Below are 23291 nucleotides of genomic sequence, written 5' to 3'. Positions count from 1 at the left end.
GCTGAAATCCCAGCTCAGACAGTCATTCACGGTGTGGCCTTTGGCTAAATGGGATTTTAAACACATATTAACTGTGGAAGTACAGCATAAATGGTCTTTATTGCATTTTTCCATTTTAAATCCCACTTTATTATAAATGTGAAGCTTGTCCTTGTCCTTCTTTTATTCCAAATCCCTGGTAAAAGTAAAACAAAGCTTACAAAGGAATATATAACAGTGGTTTCCTGCAGGACTTAAGTTTAAAGTCTTATATTACTGTTCTTCAGAAAGATTTTGGATGGGTTAACATCATTGTGAAAAAGCAACTGATGGAATTATTACAGTAATGATTTACAGAAGCACTTAGTCTTAAACAAGGTTACAAACATTTTCAAGATATTTTAACTTTTTCAGATTTAATTTGTTCACAAACCACTCGAATGTATGTCTTTGATAAACAGAGATATTCCAGTTCTTATAATTTTAGCATATTGGAGTCTGCTTCCTGCTTTTTACCTGTTGTACCAAAGTACTGTGTAAAATGAAAATTAAATCTTTAATACATTGCAATTATTGTTATATTATCAGGAAACATAATTATAATGCTCTTTGAGGAAATTATGAATAACTTTGTTTGAATACGTTATCTGTTTCTAAATGTGCTATTTATTGAATTTGGGGGCTGGCTTTATACATTTTTCAGGCTGAGAAAGGTTGGCTATCCTTTATACTGGAACTACACTGGACTGGAAGTGAAATGAAGTGATAGTTGCTTTTATTACATATACCAGCAAACAGGGATTTACTGAACTTTGAATGAGTGTTGTCTGAAGACAGCCTGGATGCCTCTAAATATAATAAATAGCCTAAAAAATCTGAGTCTCTTGCTGTGTAACAAGTCTGCTTTCTCTTAAATAATTTCCCTTCTAAGATAGTAACTTGCAAGCACAGCAGAACATATTCAGAGTGTGCAAGTTAATGAGACTCCTTATTACACAAGTCCAGCTAACCTGACTTGCCAGCTGTTTACATTTACTTTGTTTGGCACTTTTTGTGTTATCAAAGTTCATGTGTCTCTTATGTAACAGCTGACAGTATGTCCTTCTCTATCTGTCGGTTATTTTTGTTTTTAATTGTTTTTTTGTAAGATAAGAAAAGCGTGCGCAAACAATATTTTGCAGTTTCATGCTGTGTTTGTTTGTCTTATGCTGTCGGGGTTTTCTGTAGCTGTGAACTCCTTCTGTTGTAAAACGAGACGGCATGCTGGGGGAAGGAACTGTTACTGAGCCAGGAAACAGCTCCTCTTGATGACTTTTATTACCTCTTTTACCAGAGAGCACCACCATCAGAGAGTGATATACTTTTCTTGATTTAAAACATGTCTCCTTGTAAACATCAGAAAAATAAATGTCAGGTTATTTCTATTTACATTGAAAGCAAACAAACAATGAAAAACAGCATTAGACATATACAGTAGGGTACCAAACTTATCATAATAAACCATTTTAAACTTTATTTATTATTAATTTTATACTTGATGTCAGTTTCTAACAATGTATAATCATGATCATGATCTTTAACTAAATCTGTTTTGTCATTTTCAAAATTCTACATATCAAATTTTTATCAAACTTTTGTAGAACTTGATTATTCAACATTTCTTTAAATTATGATAAATGGCAGAAATATTTTTAAAAAGTAGTTGACTTCCTATTCAGGCTCAGTGAAATTGTAACACATTTTGAATGCCATATTCTTTTTACATTGATGGTCTGACCTGGGGACAATCTACCGTAAACATTCAGCCTTCAGTGGAAACACGACCACTGGTACTAAATTGCTCTTGACATTTCTGTGCATAGTGGAAAGCTGTTTCAATAAGATTTACCTCAACAGTCAACAACTGAACATCTTATTTTTTTACCAGAAAAGTCAGCTTTTGAAGCAATACACAATATATTTTGTGCCATGCTAGGCTGATAAATGTACTTTCATCTTAGAAGATTATGTTTAACATATTACACATTTATTTAATACAAGAGGATTGGACATTTTCCCTAAATAGCATGTAGTGTATTTCAGTGGGTTTAGAGCAGATGAGATTAACCATATCCTCAGCTGGTACAGTGGCAAGGATCATTGTCCTATATTTACACTGCATGTCTTTGCAAATAAGATAAGGAAAACATAATTTAATCTAAATAAAGTATCTGTTAGCTTTCCTTAATTAAGAATAAAATCATCTGCTGTGTTCTGTACTAATGTGCTAACCTTGTTGCTTGTTTAGTATGTGTCATATGCATTATTTTATCTGATTGAGATTCAATGTTATTTGAGGATTTTCCAATGTAATTAACCTGTTGTTTGCTGATCATGTGAAAGGATTTGCTCAATGATTTATTGATGTTACGGAAAGGACAATGGGACAATAGGGAAATTAAAGTGGAATAGAAGAGAATTTTGGAACTTTATAGGGCATGATAAAGGGACTGTATCCAAAAACAAAAAGAGTAAACTGAGCTGGATGTACAAGTAAAACTATGATAAAGGCATGAAGCTAGTAATTATGGAGTAATAGTGTTCAAATGACTGGCAAATGAATCAAAGAACACTGTTACACAGCTGTTCACTAAAGAATAAGGCATAATACGTGTCAGGTGAAGAGAGACCTTGAAACATATTGAATTAACTCAATTTAAAAAGGCCATAAAGTCACAGAGCTTAGGAGAGCTTAAAACTAACAAAGACATGAGGGATGTTGTTTCTAGAACATGCACTAGCATCTTTTAACAGACAATTTTATTGTGAAACACACCAGTGGAAAATTACTCATCCACGCTCCAGACAATTCAGTCTTACATCTATTATTTGTAATGTTCTTTCATATTTATATTAGGAGAGGTCGGAACAGTATTCTAGAACACGCGTTGATGGTTGAACATACACCGAACACACAATGGTGGCAAATTATACCAGCAAATGCATATGCATCAAAATATTTTGATTGTGCAGGCCTGTGTTCTTGCAGTGCTCAGTGCTGACATTGTTCTGTCTTGTGTGTGTTCTCTCTACAGCTTGGGTAGGCTCTCTGTCCATGGGGATGATCTTTTTCTGCTCTCCAATCGTCAGCATTTTCACAGATCTGCTGGGATGCAGAATAACCGCTGTGGGTGGAGCTGCTGTTGGCCTTGTAGGACTCCTTGCCAGCTCCTTTGTCAAGTAATGTTTCTTACTGTCTCTCTATTATTTACAGTATATAGACAGTGTATAATATATAATACACATATCAATATCAATGGATATTCTCCATTGATGTGTGCATAGTTGAACCAAAAGTCAAGTTCAGTATCTATGTGTCTTCTGCATTCATGTGCATACATTTTCTGTAAATCCTGATGAAATGCAAAAGAATGATAATTTATTACAGATCTAGTTACTCTGTTTAGTAAAGATTTTGTTAAACATCATCAATTGGGAGCTGCAGTGATTATATAATAGGTTAAGGCACAAAACTTGTTATATCCAGTGGTACAACTGAAATAACATGCTGTTCCCTTTGTAGTAATCAATAAACCCAAGCTTTATCTGTTGTGTTCTGGCAAGTAGTACTGAATTTAAAATGTAGCAAACAATATGTTTTTGTTCTTTCATTCATGCATTTTTCTTTTTTTTTAGCTTCCCTCGATATGTAAAAGGACATTTTAAATTCTGTCATATATTACATTAATGACTAACTTCAGAACTGTTTCTGCTCTCTTGTCTTTGTCAGATCTCTAGGTCCATTGTACTTCACCTATGGGATAGTATTTGCCTGTGGATGTTCCTTTGCCTACCAGCCTTCCCTTGTCATCCTGGGACACTACTTCAAGAAGCGTCTGGGGCTGGTGAACGGCATAGTGACAGCGGGCAGCAGCGTGTTCACCATCACGCTGCCCTTCCTGCTGTCCATCCTGTTGAAGAGGGTGGGCCTACAAAACACCCTGCGCGTGCTATGCATCTTCATGTTCATCCTCATGCTGGTCAGCTTCACGTACAAGCCGCTCCTTCCCCAGCCGAAGCAAACTAAATCTGGGAGCAGGTGTCCGCCCATGAACAAGATCTTCAACGTGAACATCTGGAAGTCTCTGGGCTACCGGATTTGGGCGTTTGGAATCCCTGCAGCACTTTATGGATATTTTGTGCCTTATGTCCATTTGGTGAGTATCACAATGGCCTTTTCCACTGTACCGCACTGTACATGATATATACGGATCAGCCATAACATTATGACCACTGACAGGTGAAGTGGATAACACTGATAATCTCATTATCATGGCTCCTGTCAGTGGGTGGGATATATTAGGCAGCAAGTGGACATTTTGTCCTCAAAGTTGATGTGTTAGAAGCAGGATAAATGGGCAAGCGTAAGGATCTGAGCGACTTTGACAAGGGCCAAATTGTGATGGCTAGACGACTGGGTCAGAGCATCTCCAAAACTGCAGCTCTTGTGGGGTGTTCCCGGTCTGCAGTGGTCAGTACCTATCAAAAGTGGTCCAAGGAAGGAAAAGCGGTGAACCGGCGACAGGGTCATGGGCGGCCAAGGCTCATTGATGCACGTGGAGAGCGAAGGCTGGCCCATGTGGTCCGATCCAACAGACGAGCTACTGTAGCTCAAATTGCTGAAAAAGTGAATGCTGGTTCTGATAGAAAGGTGTCAGAACACACAGTGCATCGCAGTTTGTTGCGTATGGGGCTGCGTAGCTGCAGACCAGTCAGGGTGTACATGCTGACCCCTGTCCACTGCCGAAAGCACCTACAATGGGCACGTGAGCATCAGAACTGGACAATGGAGCAATGGAAGAAGGTGGCCTGGTCTGATGAATCACAAGTTCAAGATGTTGACTTGGCCTCCAAATTCCCCAGATCTCAATCCAATCGAGCATCTGTGGATGTGCTGGACAAACAAGTCCGATCCATGGAGGTCCCACCTCGCAACTTACAGGACTTTAAGGATCTGCTGCTAACGTCTTGGTGCCAGATACCACAGCACGCCTTCAGAGGTCTAGTGGAGTCCAAGCCTCGACGCGTCATGGCTGTTTTGTCTGCAAAAGGGGGACCTACACAATATTAGCCAGGTGGTCATAATGTTATGACTGATCGGTGTATATATATATATATACTAAATACCAAAAACTATGTAAGAGCTGCCAAAGCTGAAAAAAGACACCCATGTTCTGACCAGGCTTTCCAGCACACACTGCTTGACTGGTATGTAGGTGGGTTCACGTCAGATAACAGAAGTACTGTAGTCGCCACCACTGGGCAGGTCTATGGGTCACTGAGGATTCATAACAGCCTAATATATACCTTAGAACAGTGGTTCTCGATTCTCATCCTGGGAACCCAATATCTATATATTTTTTAATTGGGACTGCTTAGACTTATATTAAACAGACACACTTCCCTACCGAGGCCCTTTACCACATGGTGTTATAGTGTTATAATATGTGTGATATTTTTTTTATTACTGTTATTTCATTTCATATGTATGAAGGATTAAAAACAAAAGTTACAGAGAGCACACAAACTACCCCGGATTGCAAATCAATGGAGCCAGTATTTTCAGTGTGATTTTTGTTGATTTGTACATTGTATAACTGCAGTTCACTGTGTGATCTCTGTTAGTCTCGGGTCATTCATAACAAGCAAGTATGCACTGCTCAGGCGTATTTTCAGAGTCATACGGGCGATAGAAAGTACAAAGTACTCGCTAATTAGTTGTTTGATTTTACTGGTTTCACTAAAAAGCACTCATAATTAACAAATTCTATCATATATATCACTCAATTTTAATATGGAATATTGTTAAAGAGTTTATTTTGTACCTGATCATTCTATTTAAAATCTATTCAAGCAGAGTTTCATATAAAAGTCATGCGGAGTCTTGCATTAATCACGGTATGATGATTGGCTCAAAAGACAAAAATATCATGAGACTCCCACCCAGTAAACAGAGTATTTGGGAAACAGTATGCATACACACCGTTTGTCCTTAATTTATTTATCATTTCACACCCATTTATCTTGTTTGAATTTTGTCAGGAGTTTGGATGTTTGTGCTTATCTGTCATTTGGCTTATTATAAATCTCTTGAATACAGTAAATATTTCAAGAGTAACATTTTACATCCAGATGGTTTGCAGAAGCATATTGCTACCGAATTGATTTCTATTGATTGAAAAACAAAATCCATAAAAGAAGACTCTAGATAGACTTCCAGAGTAAGGATGAAAAAGCACATCTCTCCTGATTCCACTAGTGATGCGTGTAATATTAACTCCCCATCCCCAGGCTTACTAGTCAACTGTCTAATTAACAATTGATTTAGTGTGGGGGAGTGTTTTGTTACGTAATGTCCTTCTAAAACAAAGTTAGTAGATTAAATGATAACTGATTTATTTTTATGAAGAATGTTTAACAAAATCTGAAATAGCCAATTGTAGGCTACATTACATGTGTTTCCTACTACATTTCTGCCTTCTGGCAAATTACTGCCGCCCTGCAATAAAGAATTACTGAATCCTGAATTACCAATAGCTGTCATTGATTTATTTTAATGGGAATGAATGCGTTATTAGACACCCAGTTATGCACTAAAGAAAAAACATACTGTACAGAGCTCTTGTGCAAAGAAAATAAACTATTAATTGTCACCCAACTATTTCACTTGCACTTCACATTGAGCGCAAACAACACTGGTGAAAAAGGAACTACGTGGGCTGTTCACTGAAGTTTACTTAACAGCCAAAGCTAAACTGAACCCTGTAAATATATAACAATAAAGTTTTAACTCAAAGGCTAAATAGGAAAGATTTTAGGAAGAACAATTATCAATGCATACTGAAGGTGAACTTTATTATTGTCTTCATCTGGTTCACAAGCCAAAAACAAACAGGCCAAGTCCCTTTGGAAATAAACTTGATTCTGGAAGTGCAGCTGTAGGTATATACACTCACTGCAGATATCTGAGAAATTGTACAAGCTATTGTTTGTATTGAGGAGCAAGGGTTACATGTGTCAGGTTGATACTGTATTTTCAATTCAGCTATAAGTTCATTTGGGCATGTCAGTTCTTATTTCATAGTTTGTGAGGATGCAGTCAAAAACAGCAAGTATTGAAGAAAGCTATCTGTGATCTGGGTTTCATTGCCTTGGCTGTGTTTCAAGTCAAAAGGTCAGAACATCCTGGAAAACTCTTATCAGGGGCCAGGGCATTGTTTCCACAATTATATAGGGGAGACATCATTTATATTTTTTGCCAGTTGCCATAAGTTAAAAAACAGAAGGCCGTCTTCGGGTAATAGTGATAGAAGAGGAATTCCGGATTCAGCAGTTAAAACAATGTCCACTGCATTTCCCAGTCTTTGACCCATTAAGAGATAAATGGGTGTGGAGATAAAGAACATAGTGGAAGAACATTATTGGAACACAGTATTGGAACATAGTGGGCAGGGAGTTCTGTTTTTCACCTACTTGGCCCCTAAAAATGTACTTTTAAATTTACACTGTGTAAAGTTGAAGGGAAATTCACTTCCAGAATTGAACAACTCATTGTGTTTTTAAAATTCTACTTGTATAGCACAAAATAAAGGAACACTAATCATCGTTTATTTGATTATTAAAATGCTTGTATACTTAAAAGCATGATTAATTGTATCAGTTTTAAAAACAGTCATATGACTTTTCATTGTACTAAGCAGCTGTAAAACAGTACTGAAGCATAGTGAAATTGTGGAAACCTTAGTAACAACAATGAAGCGTAGTAAATATGAAAACCAGGGACATTGTTGTTTAATTATGAATTTACTGTGGCTAACAGTAAAATGAAATTAATCATGAATTTATGCTTACTTCACTGATGCTATGATAATGTGAAATTCAGCAGACGTCAAATTTGATTAAATGAAACTATAATAGTAATCTATAGTGCACTGTTGTAGTTCTCAATGTGACAGCTGGTACTAAACTAAATCAATATGAATAATTGTCAAAAAATGAAATCTTAATTAGACCATATTAAAACATATTGAACATGATTTTATTTGCAATTGATCTGCATTAAAAGGGATATATCATTGTCTTGAGCTGTCACTGTAATCAGACAGGTCTATTTCAATATCCTGTGTTCCTCACTGGGATAAAAGTCCGCCTTGTCCACACTATTGCCTCTCTTACCCACTTTCACAGCAGCACTCAAGTGAATTATCAGTGTACACAACTGCACATGGCTTCCTTCATCCAGTACTGGGTCCCTTGGCCAGTTCTGGGTTCCGCTCGGTCAGGGCCGTGTGAGGGAGCGGTCTCTGTTTGGGCTATTTTGTGTTACTCGGTGTAATGGAGAGTTCAGGGACTTACACTCAGCATTAACTAGATCTCTGCCAGTTCAAAAGCTATTATTGTCTCAAGAGTGAGACAGACACAGCAGACCACAGTGCCGAGGTGTACATTGCAATACATGTAGCCTTTCAGGGCCAAAGGAAATGTTTTAAGCACTCTTGTTACATTGTTGGATGCAGGGAGTAGACACTCTTTAATTGTATTCACATTTCTACTTGTTTCTTTGTATTTTACAAATAACATAGAGTGTCTTGGGATGGGGTAGGCCTAGGAGAAGGTTACAGTAAAGTGATAGAAGTGCTAACAATACATAAGTAATCAGGGTTTAATGAACACAAAAGTGCATAAGAGCAAGAGTACTGAACAATATGTTATTATGTTCAGTGTTTATTTAATTGCACAACACGTTAATTTCGTGGAATGTCAGTAGTTGAATTATGGGTATTCCAGAATACTTTCAGTTCTAGTAAGGTAATTTCAAGGAATATTTTGTATTGTTTACTCCCTGGAGTTGTTGCTTATGAGAACAGCTTAAATGAGTACTCTGTATTCCAGAGGTGAAAATAAATAGGACTGCAAGAGGTCTGACCGGGGGGAAATGACGTATTGTCGGTAAATATGTATACAGCGTGGGCACCGGCGAGGGTTGGGAGGGCACTTGGCCAAGAGGGCAGGGGCTTGCACACCCCCAGCCCCCCCTGTGCACATCAGTGTTTATCATATTCACTTTATCCTATTACTCTTGCTTCTGAAACTAGCTTTCCTCCTCCTTGTCTCCCTTTTGATTTCACATGCTTTCAAAATCTCTTAGAACAAACTAATTAAAGTTAGTTTACACTTAAGAGTGGATATTCAGTTGATCCTGCTTGTTCACTTATTGGATTATAACTAGTCAGTTATTGCTTCAGGAGGCTCATTAAAATGCTTTCTTAAGGCCCACTTTGAATCAGCTTCAATGGCTTGGTTAGGAAGTCTTTTCAAAGTACACACAGGTTTGTGTAAAGGAGGACCTATTGTTTTGTATCCTAAATGCACTTACACTTATGCACTTACACTTAATATGAATTATAGCAGTTATTTAGGTACCTTTCAGGATTTTGAATAAATACATTGAACACTGAAAGGTCAAAGTGCACTGTTAAACTGTCAGGGGAGGGAATGGAATAAGAAAACACCACCTGTTGTTAGTTTACTTTAAAGCAGAGAACCAGGCTTTGCCTGACGACGTCTGTTTGTGTGTGACTGTTTGTGTTAATGACTGATGGGAATGAAATGGATTGGCCTTGTTCAAGGTGAATGTGTGACTTTGAGCTCTTGCTTGCATGCTATGGCAAAATGCAGTGAGAGCAGAAGATAGCAGTGAGGTGGTGATAGTGCACAATGACTGATGATGGAAAAAGAAAGTTTCTTCCATTATTTACACAGCTGTAATTCTACAGTGTATTTCAGAAATAGTGACAACAGTTTTATTTCAGTATTGAGACTTGCAGGGCCAACTCAAAGCCACTGGAGTGAAGTTTGCACCTCTTTTGTTTTAGGTATATTTATTTGTTTTATTATTTGACATAAGGATGCTGTATTTGTGAACGCAATATACATATGGGTTTATGGATCACAGTGTCTAATCACTTTTCAAGCGATCAAATAGTTGGCTGTCACATATATAGCTGGAATATGTCAGTACATGTAATACACTAACCATGAATACAGCTCTATCCAAGACCAGTAGTAATGTTCAGCAACACCAATTGAAAGGTATTGACCGGGATCGTGGTGGGAGAATGTCAGAAATGCTCTTATTATATGAGGTTTAGTGGCTTTTGCATAGAAGTACTTTGGGAAAACTATTTTAATAATGTGTCTACTGTCTATTACTGTAGTCTCAGATCTTACAATATGTCAGCACACACTGCCTATATTTTACTGCATGCCGTAAACTAGCATGATTCAGTGTTTTACATTTTTGATGGTGTCAGCAAAAATTAGTACATGTGAGTGTGCTCAATTACAGCCTGCCTTAGCCTTGATCGTACTGTCTCAACACTTAGAGAGTGGAAAAGAAATTAGGCATGAACAAGGATATTGGGATGCTTGAAAATAGAGGAATTCAACATGAGGATGCTAACCACTTTGGAAAGGACCTTCAATATGTAATAGGAGTTAGAACTTGTGCAAAGATCATTTCTGGTTGACTTTGTGGGGCTTTTTTGAGATCGAGGACAGGACTCTTGTGGCAAGCTGGTGTCTGGTGAAGATGTTTTCAAATGTGTTGCCTTTCTTTGCAATTATTTAGGGCGCTAATGCACACTCTGTCTTGAAAGGAGGTTTCTGTTAGCTAATGTTCCAAATGTTCAGTACCTTTAATACTGTTTTTCTTGTGCATTTATGGTTGTGTAACAGTGTTCATTGTTTACATTACCTTGTTATGGTGATGGTTTATAATGCAGTGTCAAAGCAAAGTTTTTTTGAAAGGTGTAAAGAAGAGATGTGGGCACTGTAACAGTAAACAGGAATTCACACATTATTTTCTACTAGCATCTGATATGAGGATTGTGCTATATCTATGTGTAGACTGAAAAATGCATCACAAAAACACACTTGCTGTCAGTGTGGCACAATCATATGTAATATGTTCTCCGATAATGTGCTTCATTATTCTTCTTTTATCTTTGTTTTCAAATTAAAGAGTTTCCACAGAGGAATACGTAAGCCTGTTAGAAAGCTAAAACTGTTACAAAACAATCTACATTTGTCAAACTAGTGTTTGGCCAGGTATCTCTGAATTCCACTAGAGTTTCATTAAATATCCTTCCTTCTAGACAATGTAGCCAAAAGCCCATAACACAGAACATTAAACAAATACTTTTGCATTATTTTTAAACAGTTACATTTAAGTGCAAATCTCTAAAATTAATCTGTGTACAGAATAAACTGTATCCTCTTGAAATCACAAATAGAAATGAAATGTAGCATGAAATGTATCTTAACTGTTCTATCATTGTCTTTAGATGTATGTGCTGAGACTTTCATAAGCCTTGTTGGGTTGTGCTGTGCTGTGGTGTAGTGTGCAAGCAAGGAAAATGTGCATTAAACATCCGACCCTGTGGCACACAAGGGGAGCGGGGCCTCTGTGCCCCTCACTGAGGAATGTCTGGGATGTGGAAATGGCTGAGGCTTTGAACACTGTAACTAAACATATCAGAGCTTTAGATAAGGATGATCTAACTGTTATCTTGTTATCAACCTATTTCCTTTTCATTCCATGTAGGCTACATGCAGGAGTGCCTTCTCTAAATAGAACAATTATCACAATCAGAGACGGTCCAGCTAAATGACTCCCTTTTAGAGTTGTGATTCTCCCAACTCCTTAGTAAAAGTAGCTAGAGCCATTGGACACGTCAAACCAGTCTTTTCTCTCACTGTGAACTCAAGACTAAGGGCAATATGCTACATATTGCATTGCTTTAATTACAGGTATACACTTATTTTGCACATTTTCAAATGTCTTTTCAGTTTTAAATTAAGATATGAGAAATGAGTACAGAAATCGAACGTAAGCTGTATTATGTAATTTTGATTAAAGTCTTCGATTTTGGCTCTTGAGTGTACAGTGAAAAGAAATGTCACAATGGCCTCGACAAATAAAAACCAAATACAGTACATGATTTGCAACTGTAGGATTAGCACATGTTGTTTTTCCCAGGCATTGCATACAGACATAGCTATGGTAAATAAATAAATAAATAAATAAATAAATAAATACCACTAGAATACTATGTTAATCCATGAATGTACGCAGCTGGCAAAATTGAACACTCTGGACTGCAGAGTAAACGTTGGTGTGTTTCTCTGCCCCCTCCCCACAGATGAAGCACGTGGAAGAAAAGTTCGGAAAGGATGCCAATAAAGAAGTCCTGCTCATGTGCATTGGCATTACCTCTGGCATTGGCCGCCTGATCTTTGGTCGGGTGGCTGACTATGTGCCAGGTGTCAATAAAGTTTACCTTCAGGTAAGGCTTATACTGCTATAACCTTGTACCATAGATAAACAGGATGTTATTTCCCTCTGTTACTTAAACCGAGTCACAGATGAAGGGATGTTTCATTACAGGCCTCCTTCTTTGGCATGTTTACTAATTTTCCTTACAAAAATCAGATCATATGATTCATAGTTTACCTATAGAATGTATAGATATATGTATATTGATATTGACCTGCAATAAAAAACTGCAGGCCTGTTGGTTATTGACAAACTGAAAATGTCGTTTTAGCTGAGGTGTTCCGGGTTCAAAACCTGCTGTTCTTTGTCCCCTGGGATGTAGGTATCTTCTTTCCTTGTGATCGGCTTGATGTCCATGATGATCCCCCTGTGCGACATATTTGGAGGGCTGATAGCCGTCTGTCTGCTCATGGGTCTCTTCGATGGCTGCTTCATCTGCATCATGGCCCCGATCGCCTTTGAACTGGTCGGCTCTCAGAATGTGTCCCAGGCCATAGGCTTCCTCCTGGGCATGATGTCCGTACCCATGACCGTGGGGCCCCCTATTGCAGGTACAGTGTGTGCTCTCAGATAGCAGCTCAGCACTGCTAACAGTTTTGCTGCTTGTTCACGAGTGCGTTTATACTGCCATCTATGGGCACAGTGTGCAGATACCCATATGAGCAGCATCATAAACCAAACCGTTATGTTCAAATTTAATTGTCAATCTGTTGGAATGAAAGAAATATTTTAATTTGGAAACAAAATGGTCTTATAACTGAAGTTATTAAAACTGTGATTTATTTATTCTTAAAAAAATATATATACATATATATATATATATATATATATATATATATATATATATATATATACACTCACCTAAAGGATTATTAGGAACACCTGTTCAATTTCTCATTAATGCAATTATATTTCAGTTGCTTCAATGCATTTAGGGGTGTGGTCCTGGTCAAGACAATCTCCTGAACTCCAAACTGAATGTCTGAATGGGAAAGAAAGGTGATTTAAGCAATTTTGAGCGTGGCATGATTGTTGGTGCCAGACGGGCCGGTCGGAGTATTTCACAATCTGCTCAGTTACTGGGATTTTCACACACAACCATTTCTAGGGTTTACAAAGAATGGTGTGAAAAGGGAAAAACATCCAGTATGCGGCAGTCCTGTGGGCGAAAATGCCTTGTTGATGCTAGAGGTCAGAGGAGAATGGGCCGACTGATTCAAGCTGATAGAAGAGCAACTTTGACTGAAATAACCACTCGTTACAACCGAGCAAAGCATTTGTGAAGCCACAACACGTACAACCTTGAGGCGGATGGGCTACAACAGCAGAAGACCCCACCGGGTACCACTCATCTCCACTACAAATAGGAAAAAGAGGCTACAATTTGCACAAGCTCACCAAAATTGGACAGTTGAAGACTGGAAAAATGTTGCCTGGTCTGATGAGTCTCGATTTCTGTTGAGACATTCAGATGGTAGAGTGAGAATTTGGCGTAAACAGAATGAGAACATGGATCCATCATGCCTTGTTACCACTGTGCAGGCTGGTGGTGGTGGTGTAATGGTGTGGGGGATGTTTTCTTGGCACACTTTAGGCCCCTTAGTGCCAATTGGGCATCGTTTAAATGCCACGGCCTACCTGAGCATTGTTTCTGACCATGTCCATCCCTTTATGACCACCATGTACCCATCCTCTGATGGCTACTTCCAGCAGGATAATGCACCATGTCACAAAGGATAAATCATTTCAAATTGGTTTCTTGAACATGACAATGAGTTCACTGTACTAAACTGGCCCCCACAGTCACCAGATCTCAACCCAATAGAGCATCTTTGGGATGTGGTGGAACGGGAGCTTCGTGCCCTGGATGTGCATCCCACAAATCTCCATCAACTGCAAGATGCTATCCTATCAATATGGGCCAACATTTCTAAAGAATGCTTTCAGCACCTTGTTGAATCAATGCCACGTAGAATTAAGGCAGTTCTGAAGGCGAAAGGGGGTCAAACACAGTATTAGTATGGTGTTCCTAATAATCCTTTAGGTGAGTGTATATATATATATATATATATATATATATATATATATATATATATATATATATATATATATATATATTATCGTGCTATTGAACACTTAGTAAAAGCTCTTTGGGGCCACCTGGTGTTAGATCACTATTCATGTCAGTTCCTTCTATATTTAGTCAAATTGCTTGTTCACCACAGTGGTAAAATCAAATAGTCCAGGAAGACTTTCATAATTCCAATGATAGTATATCAGTGTCATCAATTTTATGTTTTAAATTTTAAACTACAAACTTGTATTTTGCAGCTGGCATACTGTATTCAAACATTTACAGATAACATTGAAATATATTGGAAACTGATTAGCAAAATAATATTTATGTAATATGGTGACATAAGAGATATGGGCTTTTTTAACATACAGTATAGAAATATTTTACTTGTGTTAATTACACCCTTTAAGTGATCTGTTACACTATTTAATCAAGTGGTTATTGGTGTTGCAGGTTTGCTGCTCTACCTTTTTTATTTCTGATGTTGCATTGTGCATGTAATACTACAGTCATAGGCCTCCGCCCTTCATTTCACATATAAGACCCCGTTCTCACTTGAGATTTTTAACTCATATGTGAACGGGGTCATAGATTTAGGCCGGCCCTGGGCCCTGGTCAAAACTAGTCCCTCTTTTCGACCCGGCCTAATGTCGGCCTAACGTATCTGTGACGCGCCGGCCCTGGGCCGGTGAAAAGCGTCAGCGTCTGACGTAACTCAAGCCCCGCCCCCCGGGACGCGGAATAAACACAGAGTAAACACGGGCACCGACACAGCTGCACTGCAGGACTCACAGTATTGTCTCTGTATTGTTTGAATGTCATATCGATCTATAGCCTTAAATGTACTGTTACATTTCGCTAGCTCACATCTTTATATATATTATAAAAGTCTAGGCTAAGTAATGAGTTATAATGTAAACAGTTCAAACTACTCGGTCGATTAAAATAAAAGTGTGTAGCTGGTAAACTTGCTATTGCTTGTTCTTGTACTAAGTATGATTGAAGTCTGAAATTTAACAGTATGCATTTTACACGTGGAAATTGCCTTGTGAAATTGTGAACGGGACCATAACTTTATTAATTATCCGCATTTTACATTAAAACGGTATAAATTAAACCGAAGCAGGTTTCCATTCAAATCAGTGCATTTTAATACGAGAACAGCTGTTCACTATGCAATCCGAAATGCGATTATATTGAGCTGAGCAGGACAATCACAAATGCCGGCGTTAGAGGTAAAAACTGGGCCGATGCAGAAGTGAAAGCGGTTTACAATGAGGATGAAGATACAGTTACAACACAAACCGCAGGACACAGCGCTGCAGTCTGAGGATATTATAACTATAGACGCGTCAGAGGCTGCTTTCCATGCACACGGTTTCTTGTGATTCAATGCAGATGTGCTAATAAAGATGCTTCGCTTTCGGGTGAATTGTATAACGGCACTTTTAGACTTGCAGAACCGAAGATAGACATTTGAAAAGGGAAATATATGCATTAGATTCCCCATTGAAGCAGCACATTTTTAATTACTTTAGAAAGCTTCGGCCGCAAAGGGTAAGATTACTTTCAAATACAATATAGAACCGAACAATAGCCAATCGATGTTAATAAGTTGTGATTATAAACACATCGCACACACCTGTAAGCAGATTTAATGTCCTGCTTCACTGGTTGTTTGAGCAGATGTTTATTCCCGGCATGCATTTCGTTTAGGCCGCTTTTCGCCCGCATGTGTGACGCACTGAGGCTCCTAAACCCGCCAGAGTGAACGGGGTGTCTGAGAAAAGCCGGACTAAGTCTGAGGCGGCCAGGCCGGCCTAATAAGTGTGGACGTGGTCAAAGACAAGACTCCCATTTTTCACACTAATAAGAAATAGAGAGAAATACAGTCAAATACAGTCTACCAAGTGAACTTCATTGTCTTTTTATTTGTCCAATCGTGTCAGCTGTGATTGGATTAAAATATATTATAGTTTAAGATCTATTTAGCAGAAATAGAAAATTAAAAAAATATTTAGACATCCTTAAAAGCATGAATTTGGATTAGCTTGAATAAATCAGATTTCATTTAACTCCATATCTGATACTTTGAATGAACAGGGAAAGTACTGTAGCTTTAATTGCAGTTCTCAGTGAGCTTAGCCCCTCCTTTATTGGCGTGAGTCCAGGAGGTGCGACACTGGCGCATGCTTTACGTATACGTGGATGTAAGGGATGGTCAGGCCTGCAGTGCCTTTCAGCTGTGGGTTGTACTGCAGTGATAACTGGTTCACGGTGTGATCGTACTTGCCCTGGCTGCTTGCATTGTCCTTTTTAGTTTAAACCTCAATCAATGTTGTAAAAAGATGGAAATAAGAATGATGTTGGAAGATGAAACATTTTTAACATTTTGTTTTTCAATGCTCACTAACCAATCTTAAAAAAAGCCTAGAGCTTCAGAATGACTTTGCCAGTGTATTAACTGTGCCTATTGAACCGAAGTGGGCGCAATTTTTAAACAGCTGCGTTTTATAACTGTTGAATAACACTCACTGCCCAGCAGTCTGCCATGCCAGCTGTATAGGCTGCCCCTTGAATAAAGGAAGACAAGCAGGGATACATCGCCTTGCAGTGACTTGCATTTAAGCATTTTAACCTTTCTTAAAGATTGTGAGTAAAATGTTATATGGCTTGTCCATGCTGAGATTATTTTACAGAGAGCGGAGAGGAGGTGCTGAATTATTCAGGTGACAGTGTGTTTGTAGTCGCTGCACTCGGCTGACCCCCATGCTGCTCGTTTGCTGGCAGGTTTCCTCCGCGACAGACTGGGCTCCTACGATGTGGCTTTCTACCTGGCAGGGATACCTCCTCTCATTGGGGGGGCAATGCTGTGCCTCATCCCCTGGGTAGAGCGCAAGAGGAAGCTGCAACAGCAGGAGGCCGCGGAGGAGATCGCGCAGAAGATGCTGGAGAACAAAACCAACGGTGTCTTTCCGCCCGAGAGCGTTCCGAGTGCAGAGTCCGTCATCTGAGAAATGACGGTCATACCAATTGGCATTTTTGCGTGCTTATATTGATGCACACACATATTGACTGACAAACATTTAAATTAACTGCTAAACATGTTTATGATGCACATATATGCATATGCATATGTATATGTGTATATTTTTAAGGCTGCTTTGCAGGAGAACTTGGGGGAAAATATGAAGTAATGCTGCATATCGGAGAATTACAATAACCACAAAAACAAATTGAAATCTTTGTAATGATGCTTAACTCTGTATTGTCATGTATTTTTTTTTTCAGAAAACCTATAGTTCTACAAGGTGTTAAAATGTAAAGAAATTGAAAGGCTATTTGAAAATATGTTAGCTTTTTAAGTCTGAAAGTTTATTTCTCACAAGGGAATGCATACATTTCAAAAGGTGCTTATTTTTCAGGCTGCCAGTGAGATGCCTGTAGAGAAATGGACCTGCGTGTGAACTAGGCTGTGTCCAGTGCACTCACTTTGCAGGACTTGAAGCAGCAGCACTTTGTTTGGGAAAGATAAGACTCGTTTCAGTTGCACATAATTAAGAACCAAATATTCGTGAAACGCCCATCATTTACCAAAGAAATGTATAATAGTCATTACACTTTGTATAAGTGCTCTTGCCAAATTTGAATTGGATTTGGTGGGAGTACATATAAGGTGAAACAGACTATTTACAGACCCTAAAAAAGATTGTCTGCATGCTTTAAGTAGCATCTTACATGGATCAATTTAAATTAATTTCTGTAGTTAAAATATAGGCTAATAACAATTGATTAATTAGACATTAAATACCACATTTAAGCATAAAAACCTAAAGACATTTGATCTCTAGTAGAGTGGATGATTATGAAGCATGATATGCTTCCTGGTGACAACGAACCAGAAACTGTTTCATTTTTTAAAATGTGTGTAGTGATTATTATTTTCCCTCAGTAGAGTATTTTAGTTATTGGTTCCTTCCAAAAATACATTACGGGGATGAATTGTGAATATGCTGGAACTTAAAAAAAACAGTATGAAGATGAGCTTCTGAATACAAAGTAGCAGGGGGTACAATTACACTTGAAGAAGTAACGTGTAAACAGGTAGTGTGAGGCAGGTTATTTTTCTATGAAACATTAGAGCTTTGAAGTAATTTTGTAATGAGAAAGTGAAGGTGAAGGTGAATTTTGCAGTGAGAAGCTGCAGGGACACCTGGAATTAATGTCTTTCTCTAGATACCTGGCCTGTTTTCAGAAGAAGGAAATGCAAAGTTCAGGATCAATCAGCTAAATTGTATTTTTCATCCTTTGTTAGGCCTGATGCTTTTTCAGTCTGGAATGCTAGTTCTACTCAGCACTAGCTTTGGCACACAATTTGGAGACTAGAGTTCAATAGTGTTAAAGAATACCATGAAAATGTTTTATATATTTTTATCTAAAAACATAAACAAATATATAGTAGAGACGTTCTTGTCTGCTTTTCTATGCAATGCAAATGCAAGGCACTTCTGTATTGATTTGATAGATATGTATTGACATATATTACTTTAAAAGAAATGTAATTGCAATTGTTTTATAGACGTTGTACAACAAGATGTATTTTATTTAGAAAATAATAATAGTAATGGAAGCAATCAGTTTTAAAATCAGTAACAACTTAAAATAGCAACTTTAGCAATATCATCGTGAACACAGTGCTGCATTCAAATAGTGAACGCTCCCCTTATTTGTTGAGTAAAGCTGGATTGGGTTTGATGTTAACCAATCACCCGCAGCTATCAAAGAACGGATACTTCAAACACAAATCACAATCATTAAAAAAGGATCACCTTCACTGTTTGAACATTGTTTTTAGGTTATGAGTTAAATAATATTCTGAACCTGGTCCCCCACTAAATAATCAGGTATAATAATAGTCTAGCCAGTCTGTGTCAATGCTACCATGTTGAATTGTTGTCGGACAAAATGTATACTTGTTTTTTTATGTGATATACAATAGGGCAGGACACTAGACTGTATTATCAAGCAATTACACTCTGTCTCTACAGTCTTACGATAGCCCTGAAAAAGCACAAAAGACCACATATCAAAAGGAGCATGTCAAATTCTGCAATATACTTTTGTGTAAAATATTGACTTATTTGTAACTTCTTCCATAACAAAATCATTTAGTTACACCCATTATATAAATACACTGGTCCTTATTTCCCCTGTAGTTAAACTGAGGACATGTAGTAAATGTATTAGAAGGCAGTTTGTCTATATTGTTCTTACTGGGAAAATTAACTTTTGCTTCATTCCTATACAAAATCAATAAAGTCTACCTCAAATAACATTTGAATTCCCAGGATTCATCTTAAAATAGAAGGGAATCTTTGCTGAAAATAAGCTGAACATACATATGGGGAAATTAATGGGGATCAATACCCCTGACAAATTGCTGACCTGTAACAAGTTATATTTGCAGTGGGACTTTGTAGACAGTATTTTCCCCTTTGGTTTGAAATCCCTCCAGTCTTTAAGGGACAATTTTGATCTGCTCCTACATACACCAACTATATAGTTGGCAAAGGAATTATGTAATTGAAAATTCCCAGTATAGTTAATGTAAACATTCATGTGATATATTCAAAAATACAGGATAAAATAAATGGAAATTCTTTCAAATGGATTGTATTTCAGTGAAGGAATACCTGAACTCAAGGTGAATATACTGACTTGATTTAAACGCTTTCACTAAGTGTGGATTTGTTCATGCACCACAGTTGTAGCTGTTTAATGATTGGCTTGGTATGAATGTGCTAAATAGAAAAGCATTGTTTGTAATCTTTATTTTCACAGAAGATAGACGAGTAATAGATAGAAATTTCAGTGGGGAAAATATTATTATACAGTTAAGAGCCATTGCAAATGTATCATTTAAAATGTCTTATTAAATCAGTATAAATATTCTGTGAATCTAAATATTGCCCTCCTTGCATTGTGAAACGTATTTCATTATTTACATCCTAATGGAAACTTAAAACAGGAGGTGGTACACTATTTATACAAAAAGAGAGACAAGAAAAGAGAATGCAACACAGTTTTATGTGCCAGGGAATTTAAGTGCTAAGACATAGACTGCTGTACTTCGGATTGTTAAATTGGACCAACATGGTCATGCCTTAGGAAGAGGAGGTTTCTCTCCATGAAAAAGATGTCCGTAACTCAAAACCAAGTTGATAGTTCAAGAGATAGTCTTTATATCCAGATATTCAGAAGTAAGTAACAACTTACTTTTTACTACATCTCAATGTACTGTCAAAAAACAAACAGAAATCTTCCATGTTTATAATAGAGTGTTTGTATTAATTAAATACATATTTTGAACTTGTTTAAAGTGATTTACAAGTTGTGGTACAGTGAAACCACGGAACCGAAACACTGCCACAGAAATGAATTATTACGTTGTGTTTTCTGGAGAGAAATCTGTTTACAGAATACCCACTCTAATGAGTGTTGCCATTAATGTGACAGAGGAATGTGGTCGCCGAAAGTGTTATGATCTTTCCATTGTGGAATTCTTAAGTATTTTATATATCAATGCATATTTATAAAAATAAAAGATTTTAATTTCATGTGAATGTTTGTGATTATACTATGCTGGTCAGGGCATTCATATGATAAAACGGGAGTAGACAATTCCGGTCTTCAAGGGCCAAAAGGGTTTTAAAAAGTACCTTTAAGACCTGCAGGAAAGCAGCCTGGAATTGCTCACCTCTCATAATATATCACCTTCCTCTTTTACAATGACATTTTAAAACCTCATCTGTTTTCTGTTGTTTGCTGATTTTCACATTCATTATCAGAATATATGTTTTTGTTTGACTGTTAATAAATAATTCATGCCCTATTGCAAATGGGTTTTGAGAATAAAATAAAAAATTATTTTGGGGGAAAGGAAAAGCTTTGGGATTTTGAGAATGAAATGTGTCAAATATTTTGAAATATAAATAAAGCTGAATACTATAGATTGTTCAAAAGATTAAATATATGACAACTGTAATTATACAATCTCAAACATGATATTGAAAATACTTCTGTCGCATCCTTGCATTTCCTGGAATGGCTCATATTAAGTTTACTGTCTTGATCTGTGTTATAAACTCATGGAAAGTATTAAATTATTGGTAAACAGCCATTCCAGGCGCAAATAAATACAACCTGCCAATGCAAAGAGTTATAAAGCCAATTACATTACGCTCATAGAAATACATCTGTATGCTCTTTTTAAATTGTTGGTTTGTTTAATAAATTAGTGTCATTCATATTATATTATTTAAGAATGTGGCTAAATACCAAATAAATCAGTGTATTGCTGGCAAAGTTTTCACTGTTCCATTAATGCAACATGAATAGTTACATTTGCATTTACTTCTACTAGTTCTACTTTAAGTACAAATGTTTAATATCTATTATTTCTGATAGGCATAGTTTTTTTTATTATCCTGTAGACAGCTGGACATAGTTAAGTTTTATTACTCTGTCTACTTACATGAAGTAGAGCCTACAATTTAAACTACTATAGGTCTTATATTTTATTTTATCCTTTGATTTCACAAAAAGCAAGAAAGTATAGATGCATCTGTCTTTCAAGTGATCTTGTGTTTATTGTTTTGGCATTATTGTTTAAAGCTTGTTTTATTTTATTTTTATTTTGCATTATCCCATTATTGAAACATGACTATATTAGTATGTTGACATTGTATATTTTTAATTATGCAAATTGTTCATGTATTCATTTCAATCATTTTATCATGTGGAGTTTTGTTCTTTTTAATTGCATGATTTTATATTATTTGATCTAGACTATAATATGCAATCTATCGTACAAACTGAAAACAATGTATAACAAGATTTTCAACAAAGTAAAGATATTTTTAACTTTTTTTCTTTATCTTGAATGTCTTTCTTTGGTGTGAGATTACTGGACACCAGATTACTGGATGATTTCATTTTTGGTCTTCTTTTGGAGAGATGCATTAAGCTGCTAGGTCTAGACAACCACAAGAGGGCTGTCAGCACACAGACATGCAGAAATCAGCTGATCTGATTCAATACCCCTCCCATGCCCTATTCATCAGTGAAACAAATATGTCATCTCATAAGATCACACAGTGAAATGCACTTTTTAATAACAAAAAAGTATTGGCTATTGGAGTTTAGTTTTTCATTCAGACCGATCTTCAAAATCTATAATGTTTTTATAAAAATGTGTGACTGCAGAAATGTGGATCTGGATGAGTCCATTGTTTAGTAAATTATACTAATTTCTTGATTATATATCAGATCTGCCATTATTGAAATGTATGCAAAATTCACTTAAATTCACATTACTCTCTCTGAGACACCCTTCGACATCTCAGATCACCACTTTATCTCGTTCTTGTTTCACTTCTGCTTTCACAGTAGCTTAGGGTGATTCCACTTCTACAGTGAGGGAAAAAAGTATTTGATCCCCTGCTGATTTTGTATGTTTGCCCACTGACAAATAAATGATCAGTCTATAATTTTAATGGTATGTGTATTTTAACAGTGAGAGACAAATCCAGAAAAACGTATTTCAAAAAAGTTGATTTAAATTGATTTGCATGTTAATGAGGGAAATAAGTATTTGATCCCCTATCAAACAGCAAGGTTTCTGGCTCCCAGGTGTCTTTTATACAGGTAACGAGCGGAGATTAGGAGCACTCTCTTAAAGGGAGTGCTCCTAATCTCAGCTCGTTACCTGTATAAAAGACACCTGTCCACAGAAGCAATCAATCAATCAGATTCCAAACTCTCCACCATGGCCAAGACCAAAGAGCTGTCCAAGGATGT

The 23291-nt window shown here is 37.1% G+C and overlaps 1 protein-coding gene across 1 annotated transcript in view; it reads left to right on the top strand.

Moving 5' to 3' along the window:
* Window positions 1–22360, top strand: part of slc16a10 (solute carrier family 16 member 10) — a 45256-nt gene extending 22896 nt beyond the window's left edge. The window contains exons 2-6 of the mRNA XM_066698939.1: window positions 3054–3198; window positions 3749–4175; window positions 12222–12365; window positions 12678–12906; window positions 17223–22360. Of these exons, the coding sequence (XP_066555036.1) occupies window positions 3054–3198; window positions 3749–4175; window positions 12222–12365; window positions 12678–12906; window positions 17223–17446 (1169 nt within the window). The 3' untranslated portion in view covers window positions 17447–22360. The remainder of the gene's footprint in view (window positions 1–3053; window positions 3199–3748; window positions 4176–12221; window positions 12366–12677; window positions 12907–17222) is intronic.
* Window positions 22361–23291: the final 931 nt, after the last annotated feature.

The sequence above is a fragment of the Amia ocellicauda genome, chromosome 1 (assembly GCF_036373705.1).
Source record: "Amia ocellicauda isolate fAmiCal2 chromosome 1, fAmiCal2.hap1, whole genome shotgun sequence".
Classification (NCBI taxonomy): domain Eukaryota; kingdom Metazoa; phylum Chordata; class Actinopteri; order Amiiformes; family Amiidae; genus Amia; species Amia ocellicauda.
Note: the sequence above shows the minus strand (reverse complement) of the source record. Positions and strands in the feature narration are given on the sequence as shown.